This window comes from Microcaecilia unicolor, chromosome 6 (genome assembly GCF_901765095.1).
Source record: "Microcaecilia unicolor chromosome 6, aMicUni1.1, whole genome shotgun sequence".
Lineage (NCBI taxonomy): Eukaryota > Metazoa > Chordata > Amphibia > Gymnophiona > Siphonopidae > Microcaecilia > Microcaecilia unicolor.
Window position 1 is genome coordinate 26,721,757 of NC_044036.1, and position 26,583 is coordinate 26,748,339.

Genomic DNA, 26,583 nt, shown 5'->3' on the forward strand with positions numbered 1-26,583 from the left:
GCAGGGCTAGAGCCGACAAAACAAAACTACGCTTGAGAAAAGATCCCAACTTCCTATCCTGAGGATCACGGAGAGCCGTTCCTCCATCAACCGGGATAGCCGTAGCTATAATTACTGCCGTCACTACTGCATCTACCGTGGGAGCCTTAAAGGAATCCCTATCGTCCTGAGGGAGGGGATAAAGCCTCGCCATTGCCTTTGCCACCTTACACGGCAAATCCCATTCCTGACAAATCATCTCCCGGAGATCCTTGTTCATAGGGAAGGATCACGCCTGACGCTGAATGCCCTTCACCAACGGATCCTGGACAGTTTCCCCCAACGCCACCTCAGGACCAAACTGAAGGGTGGACGACACCTGATCTATGAGTTCTGACAGCTCATCTCTATGGAAAATCCGCACTACTGAAGGATCCTCTCCAGGAATCCAACAATCCTGCTCCTGAGAGCCGTCAATTCCATCTGACTCCCCCAGATCACTAAGCGCAGCTTCTGCAGCTACAGGAGAAAAACATTGCCTGTCCTCTGACCACTCTAACCGTGGTCTCTCAGTCAAGACGGAAATAGCCCCCTCTTCCAATTGGGGGGGGGGGAGGGGGGGTCCCGATCTCCAGGCCTGATACCGCGTCCAGACAAAATCTGGAGGAAAGCCCACCATTCCTGGACCGTCATTAGGCCCTTTTGTGCCAAAAACGGAGGCCGCAGGCCCAAAACCAGCCGGCTCCATGGGCCGCGTCAGACTCAAGATGGCGGCTGTTCCCGCCGAAACTGACAGCGGCCCTGCCTACGCTCCCGCTGACCCGGAGACTCCCGACACCATCGATCCCTCCGCGGTCAAGTCGGGGGGTGCCGCAGCCACCTTTATAGGTGCACCGCAAAGCTACACTGAGCGCCCGGCGCCTCTACCCCTCGCCACGAGCACGCGCGACATCGGAGGAGCTGGGCCGCCATAAACCACGAGGGAAGGGAAAAGCTGTTCCGCAAACGCGCCAAACCAAAAACTCACTCACACTGCAAAAGCACTGGAGAAAGCGCTGCTCTCTCGTTCCAGCAAGGAATCAAAACCCCCGTTCGGTCCGCTGAAAATAAAGAAATAAATGCCCTTAAAGGCACAGTACTCCAACTCTGGCAGCTGGAAATTGTAAGGCACTCAAGGCTACAATACTGAGAAAGCAGCCGAGGCACAAAGCTGCCAAGCAAAACGAAATAGAATAACTGACCTTAAAGGCACAGTCCTCTAATTCTGGCATCTGGAAATTGTAAGGCACTCAAGGCTACAATACTGAGAAAGCAGCCGAGGCACAAAGCTGGCAAGCAAAATGACATAGAATAACTGACCTTAAAGGCATCGTACTCTAACTCTGGCATCTGGAAATTGTAAGGCACTCAAGGCTACAATACTGAGAAAGCAGCCGAGGCACAAAGCTGCCAAGCCAACACAAATAGAGAGCAGCACAGGGGGAGGGACCCAAACATAGGTGTAACACCCCAGGGGGAAAAACTGGGCCCCACCAGACCCAGGGCCCCAAAGCACTTTTTTTTTTTTTACACACACGTACAGGGTACTGCAACAGAATAAAGTTTGGAAGGAAAAAATCCTACGACCCAATGACAAACTACCTCACCAGATTATTGGAGACTGCACAGGCTGTCAACTGCTACCTCTGCTGAGACTGAGAAAATACTGGCTAGTGGAGGTTCTGCACAGGTTATATATACAGGCTTCAAAAGCTTAGTGTTTTCTCAGTCTCCCTCTGCTGGTAGGAGGACATAACCCACGCGTCTTGACCGGTCTGGAGGGTCGCTGAGGAAAGAAGGTTAAGGGAGCTCTCAGCCACTGGACACTATATTTTTTTTTTAGCTGGCTTCTTGATTGGAAGAAAATTTGTCAAGGTCTCATATATACGTACTTGTAATGCCAGGTCTTCAGTTTTCTATCTTTTGAAGTTGGTTCCCCAACCCAGGAATAAATGCGTCTCTTCTTTAACCTTGTAAAGTACCTGGTCATAGCTTTCTCTGTACAAGCACAGACAGCAGACTAGGTACTGCAAACTCTGGATCCCACAGATCTGTATGTAAATAATGACAAGAATCAGTTTACATAATACAAAAATTTAAAAGATAATACCTAAAAGAAATAAATGGTGCCTTTAAATTTGCAGCAAGGCAGCAATACAAATGTCCAGGACAGGCCCTGCCGTGCCACTTGTATGCCTAGGTTAATGTCTGGTCCACTATCTAGGGCACTGTCGTAATTTGCTTGCTTCCACTATCTATGGCAGAAGAATTTGGTGAGATCCATCTCCCTGCAGGGGCTGGACCCCATTGCTGTCAATCCCCCTACCTCATCCTGTGCCAACCCCCAAATTAAGAGTGATCACTTCAAAGGCCTGTGCTCCAGCCTTGTCTCATCCTCCTCTGGGGATGACTTCCTGTTGGGGTGGGGTAGGCAAGACAGCTATTTAGCACAGACCTGTGCTTAGAATCCATGGAAAGCTCACTCTTCTGTAAGATCAGGGATGGCACAAGAGAGGTAAGGGGACAGGATGCTGGATTCGGAGTGGGGGAAGGGGAGATGATATGCTGGTCATCTTGGAGGATGGAATAGAGAGGGGAAGAGGTAAAGGGTCATGGATTTGATATACTGCCTTCCTGTGGTACAACCAAAGCCATTTACATATATTATATGCAGGTACTATCTCTGTCCCTAATGGGCTCACAATCTTTGTACTTGGAGCAATGGAGGGTTAAGTGACTTGCCCCATATCACAAAGATCAGCTATTGTAGTCAGTTGTGAAACTGCAGGATCGTTCTTTGTAACAATTTAAAAGATAATACCTAAAAGAAATAAATGGTGCCTTTAAATTTGCACTTACCCTATGCCGGCAAAAGGTAAAAAACGGATACAACGAGATCCTCGGGATCTTCCCGGATTCAAAGATCTCCCTGCGAGCTCCGTACAACCAACCAACAGAACAGAATAAAAGCCTTTACAAAGTAAAAGACTGTGAAATCTCTCCAAATAGAGAAGAAGAAAAAAGTAAAAACGTACTTAAAACTAAACCCTCTCCTCTCCTCATACCAAACTTCACGTTCCAGACTGGATTTTCGCGCCAATGGCGTCACTACTACTGCGCCGTATTGTTCTTTTTTCTGCCCCGCCCACGAAGCAGCTACGTTGCAATGACGTCAATCATCGTCGCCGGAAAGCGCTGGAGTAGTTGTGTATAGTGGGGGAGGGGGAGGGGCTTTCCTAAAATGGCGAATCGCACGGTGAAAGATGCTCATAGTATCCACGGGACTAATCCTCAGTATCTGGTGGAGAAGATCATCCGTACGCGGATCTACGAGTCTAAGTACTGGAAGGAAGAATGCTTCGGCCTGACCGGTGAGGAGAGGGGGAACGCAATCCAACGGGTCGGCGGTTTTATGTTTTAGAGTAGTGGTTATGAAAGGAACCAGATTGCGTTGGGAACACAGGGAAGCTACAGCACTTTCAGTGCAAAGGCTGTCATCCTGCCTTCCAACCTACTGGGGAGAGGGTAATTTAGTCTGTGCCTGCATGGTAGCTAACCTTTCTGCTCGGTCTACCAGTAATAGAATTAGAACAAAACTGTAAGAACTCAGAGAAACATAATGGTAGGTAAGAACTGTGAGGCTCACTTAAAGAGGTGTATTTTCAAAGCACTTAGCCTTCCATAGGTTGCTATGGAACTTTGGAAGGCTAAGTGCTTTGAAAATACGCCTCTTAATCGGCTTAATTTCAGTCTTTCTTGGTGCCTTGCTATAGACCCTTCTCCTTTTCCATATGGCTTCTGGATTTCTATTTACTCCAGTATCACACTCTTTCTTAAATTCAGTTACTGTTTGTGCATTTTCACCATCACACTGGAAAGTAATTCATGCATCCACCACGCTTCCAATGTTCAGGTTTGTTTTACTGCCTCGGAGCCTCTTGGGTTATCTCTTTTTTATTTATTTGTTGCATTTGTATCCCACCTCTTTGCATGCTCAAAGTGGCTTACAATACATCATGATTAGTGGAAGAAAGTTAATAAGTAAACATTTGATATTACAGGATTTTGGTCATTTTGATGAAGGTATAACATACAGAATAAACGATTTCATAGTGTACAAGCAGATATTAAGAATCAAGTTCTGAAGTGTATATGCGAGTTGTGCCTTTTCTCATTTGTTGACCTTTGTGGTACGCTTTATTGAAGAGATGTGTCTTCAGTAGGATGCGGAAGTTCGTTCTTTCGAATGTCGATTTCAAACTGCGTGGTAGTGCATTCCAGAACGGTGTGCTCAGGAAGGTAAAGTTTGACGCGTGCATTATTTTGTATTTCATTCCTTTGCAGCTGGGGAAGTGCAAATCAAGGAATGTGCGAGATGATAATTTGGCGTTCCTAGGTGGCAGGTCTATTAGGTCTGACGTATTCTGGTGCGTCTCCGTGGATAATTTTGTGGACTAGTGAGCATATTTTGAACGTTATGCGTTCTTTGAGTGGAAGCCAGTGTAGTTTTTCTCATAGGGGCTTGGTACTTTTGAATTTTGGTTTGCCAAATATGAGTCTAGCTGCTGTATTCTGGGCTGTCTGGAGTTTCTTGATTATTTGTTCTTTGCAGCCGGCATATAGTGCATTGCAGTAGTCTAAATGACTGAGCACCATTGATTGTACTAGATTACGGAAAACACTCCTTGGGAAGAAAGGTCTTATTCTTTTTAATTTCCACATAGAGTGGAACATCTTCTTGGTTATGTTTTTCGCGTGGTTCTCTAGTGTTAGGTGTCGATCAATGGTGACTCCAAGAATTTTTAGGGTTTCTGAAATAGGGAGGTTTAGAGTTGGTGTGTTAATGGCGGTGAATTCTTTCTTGTTGTGTTGCGAGGTGAGTATTAGGCATTGGGTTTTATCTGCATTGAGTTTTAGTTGAAATGCGTTCGCCCAGGAATGCATGATGTTAAGACTTTGGTTAATGTTCTTGGAAATTTCTTTTAGGTCTTGTTTGAATGGGATGTAGATCGTTACGTCATTGCGTAGATGTATGGATTAAGGTTTTGATTTGCTAGTAGTTTGGCCAGGGGTATCATCATTAAGTTGAATAAGGTCAGCGAGAGGGGGGATCCTTGTGGTACTCCGCATTCAGGTACCCATGCGGCTGAAATAGTCGAGTTTGATGTCACTTGGTATGATCTTGTGGTTAGAAAACCCTTGAACCAATTGAGGATGTTGCCGCCAATTCCGAAGTATTCAAGGATGTGTAATAAAATTCCGTGGTCAACCATGTCGAAAGCGTTTGACATATCAAATTGTAGTAGTATGTTCTTACTGGTTGCAATCGTTAGTTTGAATTTAGTCATGAGAGTTACTACAGTTTCGGTGCTGTGGTTAGATCGAAATCCTGACTGGGAGTCTTGAAGTATTGAGAATTTGTCTAGATAATTTGTAAGTTGCTTGGTCACTAATCCTTCCTTTAATTTGGTTATTAAGGGAATGGATGCTACTGGTCTGTAATTGGTTAATTCACTTGTGCTTTTCTTTGCATCTTTGGGTATCGGGATGAGTAGGATGTTTCCTTTTTCCTTCGGGAAAAGTCCGTTTTGTAGCATGTGGTTCAGGTGTTTCGTTATGTCGTTTATGAATTGTTGAGGAGCAGATGTCATCAGGTTGTTTGAGCATATATCTAGTCTGCAATGTGATTTGGCAAATTTTTTGAGCGTTTGGGAGATAGTGTCCTCCGATAGTATCTCGAAGTTAGTCCAGGTCCTGTCCGCTGGGTAAATGCCAGGGGTTGGATCTAGGCAATTGAGGAGTTCAACGTAGTCGATGGTGCTGGTCGGTATTTTAAGTCACAGTTGTAATATTTTCTCATTAAAGTATCTCGCGAGATTGTCTGCTCCAGGAGTGTCTTTGCTATTGGTGGTGACTGGTGTTGTATCTAATAGTTTGTTCACGAGTTGGAAGAGTTTATGTGTGTCCTTGTAGTTTGGTCCGATTATGGTTTTGTAATGTAGTCTTTTGGTTTGTCTTATGGTGTATTTGTATTTTCTGTGAAGTTGCTTCCAATCGTTATGTGTAGTGTCGTCTTTCTTCTTAATCCAAGCTCGTTCTAACCTTCTGACTTGTATTTTAAGTTTTTTCAGCTCTTCATTGAACCACGGCGTTGAGTTCTTTCTGTGTGAGATTCTTGTTTGGGTTGGAGCAATGTTGTCTAGTGTGAATCTGCATCTGTCGTCCCATTCTAATAGGAATTGGCTTGTATCTGTTTTTATTGACCAATCATTGTGGTAGATCTGTTGCCAGAAAATTTCCGGATCTATTTTTCCTCTTGTGGTATAAGTTTTGCGTTCTTGTTTGTTCGGTAGTCCTTTTGTTCGCCATTGGAAGGAGATGTTTGCTTTGTAATGGTCTGACCATGGTGCGGGTGTCCATTTTGTGTCTATTAGTATAAGGTTTGTGTTGAGATCAAAGTTTCTTATGAAAAAAAAGGTTTGGGTTTTGTTCTATACCTCTGAGATATTTAAATGTATCTATGATATTCCACTCTCTCCTTTCCTTTCTTATTCTTTGGCGTATATATAAGACTCCTTTTCAAAGCACATACTTACAAAGTTACATTGGTTTCTATGCAATTTTGTAAGTCTATGTTCTTTGAAAATAAGCACCCCGGTGTCTTAAGTCTCAAATGAATTTTGGTTCAGACTGGTTGTACAAGAGCTCACATCCTAAGCTACAATATCTTTCTTTCAGTACTAGCCAAAATAATAAAAATTAGACTAAGAAATACAAATATTGGGCATATGAATAGTAATGATCTAATAGAGGCCTTAACAAATTTTCTTTAAAGCTGAGAGTCAGCACCTGAGATCTCTTATACCCTGCCCTTTTTCCTCCCCTACCCCATTAGCTAGAGCAAAAGAAGTTGTGGCAGTTCCTTGGGGGGGGGGGGGGGGGGGGAGAGAAAGGTAATAATCCAGACCCTTAATGGCCACTGCGTGATGCTAGCAGAGCTGTCGCCCCCCTCCCCCATAGATGCACTTGTGGCATCTTTTGCTTTGCTTCACCTATCACTATGCCCAGTTCCTCTCCAGCCTAGGCTATTGGTCCCCTGATCCCAGCTTTCTCCACTAGTTTTATTTTGTTCTAGCAGTCTGAACCTCTAGCCCTCACCCCTAACTAGCAAATTATTCCCAATGCCTATCCAGAAAGTTTGTTGCAACTCCTACAGTCTGCTTTTTAATATTTTTGTTTTCATTAACCTTATTGTCTGATAATCACTGAAGCTCAAGAGACTACATACCCATGTACTGGAAACCAAATCAGTCCTTGCCTTCTGGGTTCCCATGCCATCTGTCTGTTTATTATTATTACTAGCCGTTGAGCCCGTAAAAACAGGCTAGTATAGGAAAGGGGGGGTTGAAAGCCCCTTCCTGTCGCCGCTGCAAGGCCCCCCCGCCGCCGAGCTCGCCGCCACCCCTCCACCCGGCCGGGCCCTCGCTCCGCTATTGAAACAGCGAGGGGATGCAGCACACAGCTCTGCTCTGCTGAGCTGCCGTCGGCCTTCCTTCTTCTTCTCTGCCTGTGTCCCGGCCTCGTGTGATGTAACGTCGTCGAGGGCGGGACACAGGCAGAGAAGAAGAAGGAAGGACAGCAGCTCAGCAGAGCTGTGTGCTGCGTTCCCTTGCTGTTTCAATAGCGGAGCGAGGGCCCGGCTGGGTGGAGGATGGGTGGCGGCGGCGGCGACTCCGGGTGGGGGGAGCATTAGCGACGGCGATTTCGTTCCTCACAAATGCGCAGTAGAGACCCTCTCTGTTCCGCCGCCGTCATCACGTATTGATGCGGGAGCGGGGCAGAGAGGGTCTCTACTGCGCATTTGCGAGTGAGTACGACACTCGCCATTTATATGTTTGATATACAGGTACTGTCTCTGTTCCTAGTTGGCTCACAATCTAAATTTTTGTACACGGGGCAGTAGAGGGTTAGGCGACTTGCTCAGGGTCACAGTGAGCTGCAGTGGGAATCAAACCACTCTCAACCCACTCTGCTAATCATTAGGCTATTTTGAAGAATAAAGAATCCAGGATCTCTCTACTTCTGATTCCATTTCATACCAAATAACTACCAAATTATTATCTACTGAACTGTATCTCCTTTATTGAAAATTACGAAACATAAAACTGTTTATAAAAACACCAGGTTCACTTACTTAACTTTAATCCCACACTCGTATTTATACACACCATTCGTACATACCAACATAGTTCTTTATTATCATCCTATGTGAGCACATTCAATTTGCAACAGCTTTCCCCTCATATCTAATTTCTTTAACAATAACTCATATTGATGGTATTATGCAAGTATTACACAAATACTTCCAACAGCACAAACTGTAATTTCTTTAGAATGTTATTGTTTTAGAGATGTTTTGCATCCTTCAATACTAAATGTTCCACCAGTGTAACTCTTCCAATAATTATAGACCCTACGTCTGGTCGAAAATTTCTTGAATCTTCAGTAAAAACTGTCCAAATGTCAAAGGTTTTTCCAACAAACAATGCAGTTCTTTCCGTCACTGTCCATCTCTGCATTCAGCACAAGTATTTCACCCCACTTGTAGCGTCGTCAAACCCTACACAGATGTGTTTTGCTATATGTGTCTTCAGGGGTTTAACTAAAAGTGCAGATCAACATTATAAGAAACTCTCTCGTACGTAATTCTTTTACAACAACTTAAAAAAAAATTTTTTTTTCAATCTCGTACTTGAATTTATTGGATTCTTGATCGCTATCCCAGGGTGAACAGGTAACAGCAACAGTGGCGCCACTGCACTCCAGAACGCCATGCATGCGTATTACTTCCTTTTCTTTTTGAACCCGGGTAGATTACATCACACTTCTACAGACCTGCCCACTCTACTTCTTTATTCAATCCTGACGAACTCTCCGTCTTCCATTCAAATATCAGTCTTCGTTTTCTCTGAAATATTTTTTGCATTATGCTACCCCCTATCTTGTATATTGAACTGTATCAAAACTACAAATTTCAAATCCTCAGTTGCATGTTGGGCTTTCACCCATGACCTAAGAGTGGAGTCTCTACTTTTTGCAATTTAATGTTGCTTAAATGTTGTGCTAATCTTAATTTAATCTTTTTAATCGTCTGTCTTGTATACCAAAGTTCACATGGGCATTGAATGGCATATATGATATAAAATGAATCACAATCGGTTCTTGAATTCAGATAGAACTTCCTGTCTCTTTGCTGTTTCAATATTAAAATCCACTGAGTCTCTGTAGCATGGGGACAGTACCTACATCCTTTACATTTTGTATGACACCCCCCCCCCCCGCCCTCGTTATACCTACATGGGTGCCTAGTAATTGATAATTCCTTAGCGTCCCTCCGGACCGGACCAGGATTGGACTGATGGGTTGTGCTCGCCTACCAGCAGGTGGAGACTGAGAAAAACTCTGACTCTTGAGAGCCAATAGGAGCCCTGGCCATGTGACCTTAGCCTCAGTATTTTCTCAGTCTCCCAGCAGGTAGGAAGTGAGCCCTTTAGTCTCTCTCTATCTCTTTCTCTTTTAGAGGTTCATAATTACAACAACAATAATACTACCTCTTCTTCTGTGCCTAGGAATTCTCTATTAGACGCTGGGCAGGTAGGAATTTCTTTTTCCTTTCTTTTACAGCCTCTGGGGGTGTTAAACTCGGGTGTCCCCGGGTCCCTCCCCCCTTCCTCCCCATCTCCCACATGTAGCTGGGAAGGGCTACCCTTTGTTTAGAAAGGTGTATGTCTTTGGGAGAGGCAGCCACTCTAGAAAGTCACAATTTTAATGAGCAAGCTCAACTGTTTAAAAAAAAAAAAAAAAAAAATGTATATACCCAGGCTGTTAACGAGCAGGCAGCTCTGTGCTAGTCTACTTCCCTTCAGCACTGTCTTTTCTAACTCGAAAAAAAAAAAAAAAAAAAAGAAACTTAAGAGAATATTTCTCTTTGGGGATTGTACTTTAAAAGAGTTAAAACAAATAGAAGTAGACTTTAAAGGGCGATTTTTTATTTTCACAATTATGTTCCTCTGTTTTTTCTGGCGTTTTAGTAGCTGTGAATTGAAATGAAAAAAAAAAAAATGGCGCGAACCGCTTCGGCGCGCGCCCGCTCTTCTCCGATCGGTCTGAAAAGCTCAGGATGTGCTGCGCTGTCTATTAGCGTCGGAGGAGAGGCTAAAGCATGTTTTTGCTCGGCACTGGAGGGTAACTTTTTGCTTCCTCTACCAGCGGCAGCGATTTCCGGCTTCTTCGTTTGCGATCGCATCTCCTTTCATGTCCTCCGTGTTTTTTTCTTCTTTGATCCTCGTTCTTTTACTTTGGGCGCGCTAGGTAGCCATGTTTGCCTCCAGCTGCAGTTCCCTTTACGAGGCAGCGTTTCTCCGGTTCGGTTTTGTTTTTCTCGGGAGTGTAGAAGGAAACGGAGATGTTGTTTCTGGGGTAGTCTGGGGATTTGCAGCAGACGGGTATTTCCCTCGGGTCTTTTCTTCTTTGGCCCAGGGTCTGGCCATGGGTCAATGACTGCTTCTCTATACTATATGTTACATAAAGACTCATGTGGGCTCTTTGGAGCAGGGATTGTCTTTCTGTGTGAGGTGTTCTGCGCTGCGGGCATCTGGTACCGCTATACAAATGTTAATAATAATTATAATAATATTTTGCTTGTCCCTTATGTTCTTAATGTCAGGTCACCCTTTAGGAGATACCTGTATGTTTTGGTGTTGATATCTTTTGCTTTTGTATTTGGTCAGACTGTTTGATATTTGTGTGTGAGTAGATAGAGCACAGTGAGGATAGAGCACAGTGAGGACCTCTTTCACAGTATTTTTTGCCTTTTCTCATGTCAGGTATTTGATTTTTGTGGCAATTCAGGTAGCTGCACTTGCTACAGTCCTGTCTACCAAGCTCCCAATCATTCAGCTGCCTTAGCAGGCATGCTTTATTCATGTCTTCCCTTCTTTTCCAACTGCCTTGAAGCCTCTCATATTTCATTTTAGCTTTCTTCTGGTTTTTACAGGACATATGGTCACTTAGAGAATAAAGTCATCCTTTCACTTAAAGATAGTGGACGGTCCTCAAACCATCTACTCGTGTTTTTCTCTACTCTATCAGTTCAGCATTGGCAGATTATAAACATCCTGGTTTGGTCCAGTATGCCTATATATACCATCTGCTATCTCTTCCTCTTCCTTAGAGACCTGATGTTATATCAAGCTTTCTTGAATTCAGATACAGTCTTGTCTACACTGCCTTCACCAAGTGGCTGTGGCACAACTTCACTTTTTTCATTTTCATTCTATGCGCCTTCACTCCAGAGTGTTCTTTCAATTGGAAGGGGATTCAATCACTTCCTGTGTATTTAGGCCATAGGTACATAAGTATGGTTATGCTGGGTAAGGCCTAAAGTCCATCAAGTCCAGCATTCATATCTAATGGGCATAGGTACATAACTTTTGCCATTCTGGGGAAGCTCAAATGTCCACCTTTCTACAGCCAGAACAGCATTAAAGAAAAGAAAAAAAAAAAAAAAAAAAAAAAAACAACCTCTCACGAGAGTATCGAACAGAAATCTCTGCTCCAAAAGCAAGGCTGTGCAGTAATTCTGCAAACTAATGCATACAATATTTGTCATGGCTGTTCACCACTAAGAATACTGGGGACCCTGGGCCTAGGTTCGGTGTTTTAACCTGAAACAAGCTCAACATTCATATCTATTGGGTGTGAGTCTGGTACTACTACTACTACTACTTAACATTTCTAGGGCGCTACTAGGGTTACGCAGCGCTGTACAAATTAGCGGAGAGGGATGTTCCCTGCTCAGAGGAGCTTACAATCTACATATCAGTGAGGGAGGACGCATGACCGTGGTACGTGGATTAGTGGTATGTGGATTAGGGAGATCCAAGAAATTACAGGCCGGTGTCTCAGACGTTCATACTGGGACAATTTTTTTCTGTCCGGAGCGTACTGCCATAGCTGGTGGACTCCTATAGGGGGACTCCTATATTCAGAACTTTCTATATTCAGAACTTACCCAACTATGGAACGCCATAGAGATAGGGTTGGAGTTTGTAGCCCTATTTCACTGGTGTCCTTGGTCACCCTTCCTCTTCTCCTCAGGATCCAGAGAATGGTTAATTTTTTTTTTTTTGCTTATGCATTAACCGGTCATTTTCAGCAGTACTCTCTCTTCCGTTTTTTTATAGATCTAAGAGGATGTTCATTGCGCTCTTAGGGTCATTTCATTCTTACCTAGACGACTGCCTAATTGGAGAAAGTCTTATCAGCAGAGTTCTCAGGTCACGCACCGGGTGTTGCATTTCTTACAGTCTCTAGGTTGGGTGGTGATTGTAGCCAGGCCTCTCATTTGATCTCTCATCAGATATCTCTGATTTTCTCTTTGTTTAGTCAGGTTGGCGCACAGTCTTTTGTCTCCTCTGGAAACATCCCAGTTTATATTTTTCTTGGTGACCTTGGGCCTTCGGCCATTTCCTCACTCTATTCTGCGGAATGCAATTTTACTTTCTAATGCACAAGAAGGAATTTTCCTTCATCCTATTGCGCTATTTAAGTGTCATCTAGTTATCTCAAGAACCTTAGTTCTGTCATTGGGATGCTTCGTGCAGTACACGTTTTGGCAGAAGCTTGGCCTCAGCAATTCGTTTTACCTTCGGGTGAATTTTGTTTTCCCTACTGACAAACAAGGCGGAGAGAGCTATGTTGGTCCTTGCCATGGCAATGGGTTATGTCTTCCGCCAAGGAGGAGTTAAGAGTATACTCTTGAGTTTGTACGCATTTTTTCTTAGTTGTGTCACCCTGCATTTAGGTGAATGGACTCTCATTTTTTCAGCCTTACTTCCTCACTGCGACACTTCAGGGCTATCTTTTTTTTTTTTTTTTTTGCCTTCAGGCTCACGAACATTTCTTGCTTCTTCCGTTCAGCAACAGTCTTGACGGAGACAGGGACAGATGCCAACGTCCAGCAAGGGTTTTTCAACCTTCTTTATGCGTTTCTTCCGTCATCTCACTAGGTGTTTACGCAGAACCAAGGTACCCGTCTACATCCGGACCCCCAGTCACTCAAACTTATGGCGTGGTTACTGGGTCCGCAACATCTTTGATATTTTCGCAGGAAGTACTTCAAGTTTTAATTGCTTCCAGACAGAAATCTACATTAAAGTCCTATGAATCAAAGTGGCGACAGTTCACTCTGTGGTGCTCCTCTCGCCACTTCATTCCACAAACAGTACCATTTTGCATGTTTTGGAATGTCTTCTGCATCTTGCGAAACCTTGTCTGTCTTACTCATCCATTAGAGTTCATTTGGCAGCTCTATCAGTGATGCATGATACTGTTGACAACCGCACGCTTATGCAGCATCCACTGTCAAAGCGGTTTCTTAAAGGAGTCCTGCACCTGTACCCCCCGCTTCGTCCACCAACTAGGTGAACAGACTCTTAAAGTTCTGTTTTCTAGTAGCCATAATTTTTTCTATAAAGTTTTCCTCTTCAAGCAGTGTTTCCTAGTAACCATTGCAGCAAGTAGATCTATGTGTGGAATACTTCTACGGTTGGTAACTTCTTTTTGGTCTGCTGTAGTTTAAAGTTTTCACCTTTCCCAATCGGTTTTTTCTTATTGGTTTTGTCCTTCTAGCCAGTAGGCGTAAAAGTCTTTCATTGTTTCTAACCCGCTATATCGCGAAGGATCAAGGAAATGAGAATGTCTATTTCTCTTCTCGCTGAGAGGGCAGTTCCACAGCGTATTACAACATATTCCACAACTTCAGAAGCGGGCTCTATTCTTACTATGGCGATTTTTGGTGCTCTCGGTGCACATTGATAAGTTGGCAACTTAGTCCTAGTTTCATTTTATTTTTCTCATTGGGTCACACTACATGTTAGTTGTCGCCAGGTGGCCTATGCAGCATGAGCATTTCTCTGCAGTTTTCATAGGGTCCCTCCCTTCAGATTACTGCTTTGGTACTTCCCATCAGTCCAATCCTGGTCCGGTCCGGAGGGACGCTAAGGAAGGAGAAATTAGATCTTACCTGCTAATTTGCTTTCCTTTAGTCCCTCCGGACCGGACCAGGCCCCTCCCATGTTCTCTCTACTCTTTAGCTTCTTTTATTAAGTAGAAAGTGTATTCAGTAGGAAGGGTATTCATTCCTTTACGATTCGTGGAACAATACTATATATATACAGAACTTTACCTGGTTTATATTGCTGGTGAGCTCAATTGCTGGAATCTATCTATAAAACCTTAAATACGCCATACCACTTCTCTGGTGAGAGTTGTGGCTGAGCTCAGTTGCTGGAATATCTATAAAACCTTAAATATGATTTACCACTTTTCTGGTGAGAGTTGCTGGTAAGCTCAGTTGATGGAATATATATAAAATCTTAAGTGGGCCATACCACTTCTCTGGTGAGAGTTGCTGGTGAGCTATAAGACAAGTGAGCCATACCACTTCTCTGGTGAGAGTTGTGGGTGAGCTATATTATACGTGAGCCATACCACTTCTCTGGCGAGAGTTGCTGGTGAGCTATAGTACAAGTGAGCCATACCACTTCTCTGGTGAGAGTTGCTGGTGAGCTATAGTACAAGTGAGCCATACCACTTCTCTGGTGAGAGTTGCTGGTGAGCTGTAATACATATCGGGCCATACCACTTCTCTGGTGAGAGTTGCTGGTGAGCTCTGATACTTGGCATTGCCGAGTGCTTTGTGGCTGCTAGGATTCCATATGGCACAGAAGGTCTTTCTTTCCTGCTTTGTTATTCAAATACTGAGGCTAAGGTCACATGGCCAGGGCTCCTATTGGCTCTCAAGAGTCAGAGTTTTTCTCAGTCTCCACCTGCTGGTAGGCGAGCACAACCCATCAGTCCAATCCTGGTCCGGTCCGGAGGGACTAAAGGAAAGCAAATTAGCAGGTAAGATCTAATTTCTCCTTTTTCTCCCTGGTTTTGTCCCTGCCTGTATGAAAACCGGAGTAAAAATTTTAAACTGGGATGCAAACTCAACATCGACCAGTGTTTTCTTATAATCTGCCTAATCAACTTTGAAGAAGAAACATACGGCAAGACACGTGTCAGTTTGGGCTCCAGAATTTTCGGTGTAGTCTTTTGAAACAACCACAAGTGATATATACTGTATGACCGCTTTAATGCCCTATGCATTACTTTGTGGGGATATCCCCTCTATTTAAGTGTAAGCCCATGAGGGCCACGTGATGTCGCGCTGAGGAGCGGACATAGGTGAGAGGATCTCCCGAACCTCGATCCCCTTAATGCCATAAAACTGCAAGATTTTGAGAGATCCGACCTCGCCACTAAAGGGGAGAACATCAAAGTGACCTGAGGCACCAGTAATTGGACAGAAAGCAGTGATATGGCTTCTAAATCAGTGAAAAAGCAGTCGGAGAAATCGAGACCGTCGGAGGCGCACAATATGGTGGATGCAGATGGACATGGGTCAGCCTCGGTGAGTTCGGCATGGGTGGCTGAAATAGTTTCGGAAGTGACTCAGGCAGTAGATTCCTCTCTAGACAAAAAATTCCAAAGCATCACGGATAAATTGGATACGCTGGATGGGTGAATGGAATCACTACAGGGAGAGTTTGCGGCTTGTTGCCAGAGAGTCTCAGACCTAGAAGACCGCATGCAGCAAATGCACACAGTGAACACCACCTTGCAATCCAAAATGGAGGAGCTAAAAAATAAGATAGATGACACGGAAAACTGATCTAGGAGAGGTAATTTAAGATTGGGCTTACCAGAGTCTATATTGGAGCCAGAGCTGCGAGGATTTCTGGAAACCTGGCTGGTAGAGTCGCTGCAGCTGCGATCTGAAGTAGGCCCTTTGAGAATAGAGAGAGCGTATAGGCTGGGCCCCAGAAGACAAGCGGAAGCCAAGCCCAGGGTAGTAATCTTCAAACTACTAAATTATGCTCATAAGACTGAGGTGCTGCGGGCGATAAGATCTCGAGGGCCACTCGTATATGAAATGGCTATAAAAACCTGTCCAGCCTGACGCAGGTACACTAGGCAACAATCCGACCCGGTCGCAGCTCCCGAGGAGGTCCGGGGGGTCCTTCAATTTGTAGATTAAAATGCGGGTGAGGAGGAGCAGAGCTGACGAGCGTCCAGTCAGCCCAACGGCATCAGTTGACCCAGGGTGGACATTGTTTGGGGCTTCGGTCCTCAGGGTGGCAGTGCCAGGATCCCACCCACTCTAGGGGTTGCTTTTAAACATCCCACAGGTTCTGGAATAGTGGGAAGCTACGTAATAGAGGGAGAAATTAGGTCTCACCTGATCATTTTCTTTCCATTAGTCCTTCCCACTTTTCCAGAGGCCCACCCGAGGTTTTGGAGATGTTTTGTTATTACAAAGTCAAATAAGGACTGTCACCTTGCATGGTGCTTCCTGCATATCTTTCTCTACAAGTTGTCCAGAGATGAGAGAGGTCTACACATGTTTGCTCGTCTGTCTAATGTTAGGTTAGTGTTTATTCTGAGTTTATTTTTACTGCTTGTCTATGTAAATCCTGAGATCTAGACCGGATGCTAAGAGAGATATGTCTTGACTCAGTTTTCAGTTCTCCATGTCCATCTGCTGATTGATGTACACAACTATCCTCACAGGTTCGGGGATAGTGGGAAGGACTAAGGTGAGACCCAATTTCTCCTTAGATCTGTCTCCATCATCAGAGCTATGAAATCTGGAATTTTATTACCTAGACCGAGTTTTGTGCTTTTGCCCTTCCAAATATTTCTCATTGTCTTTTCTTCCCCCCCCTGTATAGCCTCATACGTATTTCCCTTGTCTTCCCTGTTAACGTTAGTCACTTCTGAATTGAGCCAGATTTGATTTGACAAGTATGTTCTATCACTGTTCAGGATTAATGACTTAAGGACATTTAATTCTTGGGGTTAATTTAGATTCAGACTCCTGTTTGATCAAGGAAGTTGGATGGATGGTATTGAGGGGTCTTATGGCATATCTTTTCATGTCAGAGAGCGTATCACCTGTAAAACCTCACCACTGTGAGAGGTAATGTGGGGTGTCATCAAAGGCCTAGCCACCCGTCTGGGGCTACCCCGCGGCCACTTAGAGGGTCTCTCTATGTCTAGTGTTCAGCGCTGTGTGCGTCTGGTAGCGCTATATAAATGCTATTAGTAGTAGTTAGTAGTCTTTTCCCAGCACAGCTCGGGCCCTCTGCACCTGCTGCTTGTGCTCTATACTAGCACCCTCCTTCCACCGACTGGGTCACAACCGCCTCTGGGCAAGTCTCCCACTCTCAAATAATACCCGGTGATTTCTAGGTTACTGGGCCACGCTCCCAATGGTCCAAAAGTTCTTAGAAAGCACTCACAGACTTGACACACAAACCACCAGGATTCTTTATCAGTCCAGACAGGCAGAGGCAACAAACTAATATTGTTTATTGTCTGCACTTTTTCTGTTTCACTGTTCAAGTTTTCAGTCAGCAGAACAATAACTGGTAACTGAAATATGGATCAATTATAACACTAACTAAACATTTGTATACTATCTAAGTAGTACCTGGGAAGATCAGAACATATAACTGTTCACAGAGCCTCAGCAGAGAGATCCTACTCTCTCTTTTTTCCTGGCTAAGACTGAAGCAAAAGCCAGTCGCTCCTGGGTAACTTCAAACTCCAGGCCAATCAGAGCCCAGAACAACAACATTTGAAAATAGCTGGCTACATCACTGCAGGCACTTCCCCTTTCTCTGTGTTAACTAAAGACGGAGGTCAGTTCTGTGTAACAGCTTTAAGCATAAACATGCGCTACCTGTTGGCCAAACTAGAGAAATACATTGCAGGAAAATATCAAAACAATTATCACAGGCTTAAAACACGCTGTTCTGTCACATAGGGTAGTTGTACTCTAATGCAAACAAAGAAGAGTTAAATGAGGAAAGCTATCAAAGCTGTTTTAAAAAAAAATATTTGACAGTTATAATCTAAGCCTGAGTTCTATAATAAACTAATTCTTGATGAAATCACAGCTGTCTTTCCTATTTGCTTTTATGTTTGGAACTTGGTGCATCAATTTAACCTTGTAACAAATGTTTTTCTTCCTCCTTTCCTTCCCTGCTCCCCCCCCCCCACCTCCCCAAAGGCTTTCAGCTCAATCAGAATTGTCTTCTGGTTTGAATTTCTCCTCCAGAATCCAATAAGAGGTTCCTCTCATAGGAGCATCACCAGCTAGATGACGGAGCAGAATCAAACCAGCATCTCCTGATAGCCTTGAACCAGCCCTGTCTTTTTTTTTTTTTTTTTTTAAACATCCCACAGGTCAAAATTGTGCAAATAGAACTCAGGTTTCTTTTCACATCTGTCCTTTTGCAAATGTTTTATTTTTCCTACAGCTGAACTTGTCGTAGATAAAGCCATGGAGTTGAAATTCGTTGGTGGTGTTTATGGTGGAAACATAAAACCTACCCCTTTCCTGTGCTTGACCCTGAAAATGCTGCAGATCCAGCCGGAAAAGGATATCATTGTTGAGTTTATAAAGAATGAAGATTTCAAGTGAGACCTGTTTTTTTTTTTTTTTTTTATTAAATCTAATAACTCTTGTGTGTGTTGGAGGCAGGAAAATGTCTGGGTGTCTCTTACTTTGGTTTGTTTCCAGGTTCTGTGAAACTTGTGCATGCTAAAGATTTTTCACATCGGTTCACTCAGTAGTAAAGAGAGACTTTTGTTCTGTGCAAAGTAGTTTAGCATTAAAACACTGCTGTATAGTTTTTAATAGGCTCATTATAAACACTCCTAGTGCTGAAAAGAAGGAAACAGCATTATCAAATTCCTATATCCACGTACTCAGGAACCACACAAGTTGCACTAGGATTTTTAAATATATAGGAATTAGGTATGCAGCTCTGGGGAAAAGCCTCAAAGTGCCGCAGGGTTCTTAAAAGTAACCTTGCTCGGCAACGGGTGATCCAGGTGACTAATCACTAGCCTTCTCAGGATCGACACCTCATCATAGGCTGCAAAAACCCCAAACTTTGCTCACTTTGGAAATTGGAGCATGTATCATATTCCTAAGTGAGCAAAGTTTGGGGTTTTTGCAGCCTATGATGAGGTGTCGATCCTCACCTGGATCACCCGTTGCCGAGCAACCCTGCTGCACTTTGAGGCTTTTTCCCAGAGCCGCATACCTAATCTGTCTATATAAAAGGCAACACCAACGTTCTATGAAGCCTCCAGCCGGAAGTGTGAAGGGGGAGAGATATCCGGTTTCCCCATGAGTGTCTGCCCCGCCCTCTCTGTAACACAAACAGTCAGTGAAGGAAAATACAGCAAAGCAGTGAAGGACTCAGAGGGGGGAGGGCAGAGAGGGCAGAAGCCCTCACTATCTCTGTAACACAAACACAGCACAGCAGGAAACTTAACACTGAAGGACTCGACTCCGAGGGGGGAGGGGACAGAGCACGGGGTAAGGGAGAGAGGGCAGGGACACACACACTCCCACATGCACACAGAAGGAAACCTTGCTAGCCCCCCGTTTCATTTGCATCAGAAACGGGGCTTTTTTACTAGTTCCTATATATTTAAAAATCCTAGTGCTACTTGTGTGGTTCCTAAGTACGTGGATATAGGAATTTGATAATGCTGTTTCCTTCTTTTCAGCAGTAGGAGTGTTTATAATGAGTGTATAGTAGCTACTTCTACCACCACCTACTAATATATTTAGAGGATTCTAGTTTTTAATAGGCTCAGGAAGTTTTGTCCAGGGCAGAGTTTTGATACATCTCATCAAGGACATCAAGACTATCTCATCAGCAGCTAGTTTGGGTTCATGCCTGCTGTAAAGTTATACCAGCAACTCCCTGACAAATGACGTCCACTTACAAACCATCCAACTCAAATCAAAAGTTGTGGTCTTCCAGCTATAAATGGTTCCTTGCCAGCACATTGGAGTGGTAGTGTGACGTACAACGCCATCTATTTGCTTATAATATTGATGGGACCTTCTGAAGTGGTCTAATTAAAGTGAGTCAAATAATGCAAACGGTTCACTGCCACTATTTTTGATCATTGGTTCCCAAATTTCATCATTTTTTTAATCAATTTTTATCCATATCTGTGTTCTTCAAATGCATAACTTATTCATCACCTTGCAAATCAGTGCAATAATCCATTGGCTTTAGGATACTTAGCTTTTCAGTCATTTGGACCTACTGCCGACATGACCAGTGTTTTCGAGTCCTGCATCAGGGTAGTGCTCCGCCAAAGCAGATATGCAAAACAGTAAAACAGTTAATGATGTCGGCAAAAAGCTCTTAAAACAACTGCTCATGATGTCGGCAAAAAACTCTTAGAACCTAAAACAGCTGGAGATATACATACTGCGGATCAATCGTGATCCCACCATGTTATTCTCACTGATGCCAAAAAGGCTTCTGATTGGGTGTATTGGCCCTTTCTTTTTTGCAGTATTTAGGTCAATTGGGTACATCTGGCAACTTTTTGGGCTGGATCACTCCTTCATGTAACCAACCCCTAGCCACCCTTTCAGTGGTACTTACCAGAATTTGAACTCTATCAGGGCATTAGACAAGGGTGTGCACTCTTCCCCCCCCAACCACTTTTTACACTCTCTATTGAGCCTTTGGCACAATCCATTCGGCTTAATGACACTATAATGAGTCCCACTTGGGGTGAATCTCATAAAATAATGCTGTTCGCTGATGATATTTTGATTTCCCTGACAGATCCCGATATCTCCTTACCACAGGCTCTCCTCGTTAACTAATTTTGGTGCAGTATCTGGCTTTCACACTAATATGGGCAAGTTTGAGATCTTAAATTTAACTATTACCTCTCCTTTGCAACAGGAACTTCAGAATAAATGTCTCTTTCACTCTGTGGATAAATCTCTTAAGTATCTGGCAGTGCATGTGTCTTGTTTCCTCTTGGACCTCTTTGCTCTTAACTTTCTGATGTACCTACAGGAACTGAGTGGGTAACTTGGAGTGTTGGGAAGGCCTTAATCTATCCTTGCTAGGGAGGATCCACACAGTGAAAATGATCCTATTGCCTAAACTGCTATATCCTTTTTATAGCCCTCCTTATCCTGGTTCCAAAAAAGTTTTTTTGTTAAACTTAAAAAGTCTTTCATTTTATATCTGATCCAGGAAGCCCCCTAAGGTGAGTAGGAAGGTGGTATGGGTGTCCCCAATTTTGAACTCATGTAGTAGCTCAGCTCTACTGATGGAATGGTTGCAAGGAACACCGCAGCCCTGGTTTAATATGGAACGAGTACCTGGGGGGGGGGGAATCCCTTTATGGGCTGCTCAGTGGCTTCCTAGGCAACAGGCCTTAGATTTGGCTCAGAAACTACCTAGATTAATGAGACATCCTTTCCTGACCTGGTTAACCCACTGTTCAAAGGAGTTCCCAGAGCGGTGGTGTTTCCTTTCTACTCCCGTTCTCTATGCTTGACTCGGCAGAGATAATAGGGGCATTTATAAACGGTGGGTAGATGACTCCCTGTGGAGTCTAGAACAAATATGGGAAGAGGTAGAATTCACACCCTGGGAAGAACTTGGTGTCTCTGTCCAAATTCCTCTCCATTACCTTTTTGCATATAGGCAAATTCGAGATCTGATATTTAAGAGGTGAGCAAGCGCTGAGATGTGGGTCACATAGGGGAGCGATTTCACTCAGGCCCTCTTATCCTATTCCATCCCAATACTAACATTGCTAAATGGGAGGTTGATCTTCACCAAATAATTATCCTACCTGAGGAAAAGTTTTTCAGAAATTATTAAAAATTCCTATTGCTACTCCCTTAGGAGAAAATGGCTATAAAATTCTTTATAAGTGGGACTATACTCCAGTCCGCCTTCATAAAATGTAACGAATGGGTATTGCCCACGGTTGGTGAGAATGTGGTATGACTGGAGATTTTTATCATATTTGGTGGGTGTTCCCATGGGTGCGACTCTTTTTTAGCAATCAATACTGGATCTCTTTACCACGGTCACCAAGGTTTAATACTCCAGGCAAGCACTTTTATTGCTTACTCCATGCCAAACCTGTGGAAGTCGCAAAATGACTTGCTTCTTTTTTACAGCAAGATAGCAAACTCTTGATAGCTTTGCGATGGAAACAAACACACACACATCAACAGACCAAGTATTGAAGAAGTTGGATTTTATTGATGACCAAGTTGACTGCACATTCCTTCTTTTCACAAAGTTTAGGACATATTCGATAGTTGCAGAGAGAGCATGGGCCACACTTGATTGCCGTGAGTGACAGACCATTCTGCACTGTTGTGTGCCCTCTCTATTTGATCTGGTTTTGCTGATTGCGCGATTGCATCAGCCTATAGACTCATTGGGGGGAGGTTTACTTTTTGGAGTCACTTGACAGCCTTGAGTTGCTTTTGCTGTGTTTTGGAGTTTATATTTTGCATTTGATATTGTTATTAGCTTGTATTATGCCTATGTTAATAAAATTTATTAAAAAAGAAAACAAACCCAAAATGGACTGATCAATATATAGACCACCATTCAAACTTCAGATTGAGACCATGAGGTTGTATGGAATTAAGCTGGAAAATCCAATGTTGTACCTTGTGATTAAGCCAGTATTCACGTTATCACGCTAATGTGTTGACAAGGAATCATTTATAGCTGGAAGACCACATAAGTTTTAATTTGAGTTGAATGGTTTATAAGTGGAAGTCATGGCCAGGCAGTTGTTGGTATGTAATTTAAACCCTGTAATATAAATATTACAACCCATGTAAGTTGCTGTAAACTTATGCTCATGTAGGACTACTTTTTTTTTTCACTACACTATAAATTGCAATCTATTTTCATTATCTGTTTGGGGAAACTGCTTCCTTCTTATAAAATTGATTACATTTTTCATCCCTTGTATCCGTGCACAATTTGCTCTGCAGGTATGTGAGAATGTTGGGCGCCTTATATATGAGACTAACCGGCACAGCCACCGATTGCTACAAATACCTTGAACCACTGTACAATGATTATCGGAAGATAAAGAGCCAAAATAGGAATGGAGGTATGCTACTAATTTTTAATTACATCTTTGTACACACGGGGTAATTCTCTATAGATCGTCTAAAGTTAGGCGTCAGGATATTGGAGGGTATTTGGAAAACGTTGTTAAAATGTAAAGTTGGGGGGAAAAATTAGAAGGTGACATAAAAGCAAAGCGTTCAAAAAGGGGCAATTTGTAAAGGTTTGTTTTTGTTTTTAAATATTCAGACAGTGAGCGCAAATGGTGTGTATCTTGCAGGCTCACCTCAACGTGCACGAAGTGAAAATTTTACATTGGCAACTAGGCATGTAACTGCTGACTTGTACATGCAACTATAGGCGTGAGCGTTTTACACCAAGTCAGTGGCTGATGTAAATGCTCGTGGCTAAATGCTAGTACTCTATAATCTGTGCACACAAGTGCTGGCACACCCCTGACCCGCACATGCCCCTCCCAGTTCCACGTCCCCTTGCACTTATGGGCTTTGGATTTTGCACACACAGTTTATAAAATACAGACAGTGCAGTTATGCATGTAACTACTGATTAATTCTGATTGGCACCAGTTATGGCCAATAATTGGTTAATGCTAATTAGCAGCTCATCAATCAAGTTATAAACGTAAGTTTATAGAACTAGGGAGAGTTTTCCAGAGATGTCTTGAATTGTATTTGTACAAATCGGCTCATTGTCAAAACAAAAGAACAGGCAAAAAGAGACACAAGGGGTAGATGGACGTGTTTCTCACAGGAAAACATTTAAACTGTATAATATTTTAAAAACCTAAAAATCCCGTTTAAGCCCGATATTCGCAGAAAGAGAAATGTTTTGAGTGGGCGTGTCAAGGGCGGTCTTATGTGATATACTTTTTTTTTTTTTCCTTTTTTTAATTTTTAAGAAGTCTTTATTAAATACCAAAAAGGCAGAAGTTAACACAAACAGCCAGGATAATATAAAATAACTAGTAAAAAAGGCCCGTTTCTGACACAAATGAAACGGGCGCTAGCAATGTTTTCCTCGGAGTGTGTATGTTTGAGAGAGTATGTGTGAGAGTGACTGTGTGAGAGAGAGTGAATGTGCGAGTGTGTGTGTGTGACAGAGATTGAGACTGGGTTCGAGTGTGTCTTTGAGAGAGAGTGTGTGCCAGGGGCCCCCGCCCCTTCCTCCCAGTTCCAGTGTCACCCCTTCCTCCGTGTTCCAGGGTTGTCGTCACCCTCTCCTCCCTCCATCCGAGTTCCAGGGTCGTCTCCCGCTCTTTTTTGTTTTTGTACAGGTGGTGCATTCCCTCCCTCCTCTCCTCTCGTCCCCTCTACCGAGTTCCAGGCCCCCTCCCTCCCTTCTTCCTTCCTGGCCCCCCTTACCGCCACCAACCCTCCCCTGCCGCCGTCACATACCTGTGCTGGCGGGAGACCCCAACCCCCGCCAGCCAAAGTCCTCAGCTGCACGGCGTGGACGAATCATCTGATCAAGTTTTAATCTGTTTGTGTGCATGCGTCTGACGTCCTGTGTGCAGGACGTCAGATGCATGCACACAAACAGATTGCAAAGACAGCTCTTGCCAGAGGACAACGAGCAGCAGCAGCAGGCAAGCCAAGAGGATGATGATCCCCTCCCCACCAGCCCACAGAGTTGACCAAGGACCACACCAGTTGGGGGTCTGCACCAGACAAAGACTCATACAGACCAATTTTCAGTAAAGATCAGTTCAATATTTATTTGTGCTCACCATATCTTAATTCTATTCTCCACCACCACCCTCCCCCGTTAGCACACGTATGTTGCTTAGGGGGGGTTAGGGCTGTGGGCCCTCAATGCAGGAGACATGGAGAAAAAGCAGTGAACTGCAGTGAATACATGTAGTTAACCCTTTCAGTTGCCACAATTACGGGGTAAGGAAGTCATGTGTGGATTAGTTGGACCTGGCTTGAGGTATAAGAGACCTTTGTGTTATTTATCGCAAATATTTTTTTCATCAAGAGTGGGAGCCTTCTGGGAATTACAATAGTGCCATAACTTTAGTTTATTTGTGAAAGCGAGGACATTGAAACGTGTGCTTCAGATAAGTACTTTTATGTTCTTGGCATGTTATTTTTAATGGCATTATTAATGTTAATTTGATGAGCACTAAGCACTATTTGTTTGATGCCTAGTTTGATGAATAAAAGATTTTTTTATATTGTAGTTTTGAAAGAGCAGTGATGGGTTTACCAGTTTATCCAGTGACTACAATGAGCGCATTTGTATTAATGAACATATTCACATCATTTCAAAACTTGTTTTTTTTTTTTTTTTACAATTTTTCATATTTTTATGGTGCTAGTTGGCATTACAGTTTTTTTTACCCTGCCATAGCTGCTGCAGTGTTCTTGGTAGCTGTGTGTGACATTCTGGCTACTTTTCTTTGGGTCACAGCATCCCTTCCCGTTCCCCCTTCCTTTCCATGTCATCTCCTAGGTTTGGGTTTGGCTGCACTACATTCTAGTGAACATGGGGGTTGGGGACACTGTAATGAGGGTAGGTGCGTACTCTGGCATTGATCCAGGACAGAGCTGTTATAGGGGTGCAATGTCAGTGGGACATGTCAGGCCCTGAGGCCATTCCCTCATGGGCTGGATAAGGCCTGGATCTTCACGCTGTATGTTTGTGTATCGGTGCCCGAGTTCCTCAAGGTCCCTGTAGATGGCGAATTGTCTGCAAAACACAAGTTAGTGGAGACAGGGTTTATTTATTTATTTATGACATTTATCTCCTGCATTATCCTAAACAAGTTTGGATTCAATGTGGTTAACAATAAACATTTGCAGAAAGTACAATACAGTTGGTATTAGCATACATAGTAATAATACAATACACAAAACTTCACTACTATTGAATAACAGGAGCAGGGTTCCAGGCATGCCTGAGAGCTAACAATTACAAGTGTGAGTAAGGGATTTACTAAATAAAAATGCTTTCAACAGCTTATGAAATAAGAGGTAATCAGTAACGTATCTTAATGGATTAGGCAAAGAATTCCATATTTTCGTATCTTGATAGGCAAAGCCTTCATGAATAGATTTATAATGGAGCTTCTTACAACTTTGTTAATGAAGGATGAAAGCCCTTAGATGTAGGAAAAGAGTTTCTTTTAAAGGCAGATCTATCAGGTTTTGCACGTAGCAAGGTGGTAAACCACAGTTTAAAGGTAATTCAAGAATGTATTGAAAGCCAGTGTGATTTAGCCAGGAGAGGAGTTGCCTTGATATAACGAGGAACTCTACAGACAAGATGGGCAGTGGTATTCTGCGCTGAGTGAAGTTTCTTGACTAAAGAGTACTTTAAATCTGTGTAAATACATAGTAACATAGTAGATGACGGCAGAAAAAGACCTTTACGGTCCATCCAGTCTGCCAACAAGATAAACTCTTATGTGGTACTTTTTATTTGTACCTGTCCTCTTCAGGGCACAGACCGTATAAGTCTGCCCCGCACTATCCCCACCTCC

The 26,583-nt window shown here is 43.4% G+C and overlaps 2 protein-coding genes across 5 annotated transcripts in view; one reads left to right on the forward strand and one right to left on the reverse strand.

Moving 5' to 3' along the window:
- Window positions 1–3,124, reverse strand: part of ORC1 (origin recognition complex subunit 1) — a 93,165-nt gene extending 90,041 nt beyond the window's left edge. The window contains exons 1-2 of one of the 2 annotated variants that reach the window (XM_030206485.1): window positions 2,878–3,124; window positions 1,911–2,069 (exon numbers count right to left, since the gene is read on the reverse strand). In XM_030206485.1, coding sequence (XP_030062345.1) covers window positions 1,911–2,008 — 98 coding nt within the window. In that variant the 5' untranslated portion in view covers window positions 2,009–2,069; window positions 2,878–3,124. Of the gene's footprint in view, window positions 1–1,910; window positions 2,070–2,877 lie in introns of those variants that run through there. The other variant, XM_030206486.1, reaches the window with a different exon arrangement.
- The window catches only part of PRPF38A (pre-mRNA processing factor 38A), a 48,636-nt gene continuing 24,517 nt past the window's right edge, over window positions 2,465–26,583 (forward strand). Inside the window, exons 1-3 of one of the 3 annotated variants that reach the window (XM_030206489.1) lie at window positions 2,465–2,533; window positions 18,450–18,609; window positions 23,000–23,121. In XM_030206489.1, the coding sequence (XP_030062349.1) occupies window positions 18,473–18,609; window positions 23,000–23,121 (259 nt within the window). In that variant the 5' untranslated portion in view covers window positions 2,465–2,533; window positions 18,450–18,472. Of the gene's footprint in view, window positions 2,534–3,213; window positions 3,390–18,449; window positions 18,610–22,999; window positions 23,122–26,583 lie in introns of those variants that run through there. The other 2 variants (XM_030206488.1, XM_030206487.1) reach the window with 2 other exon arrangements.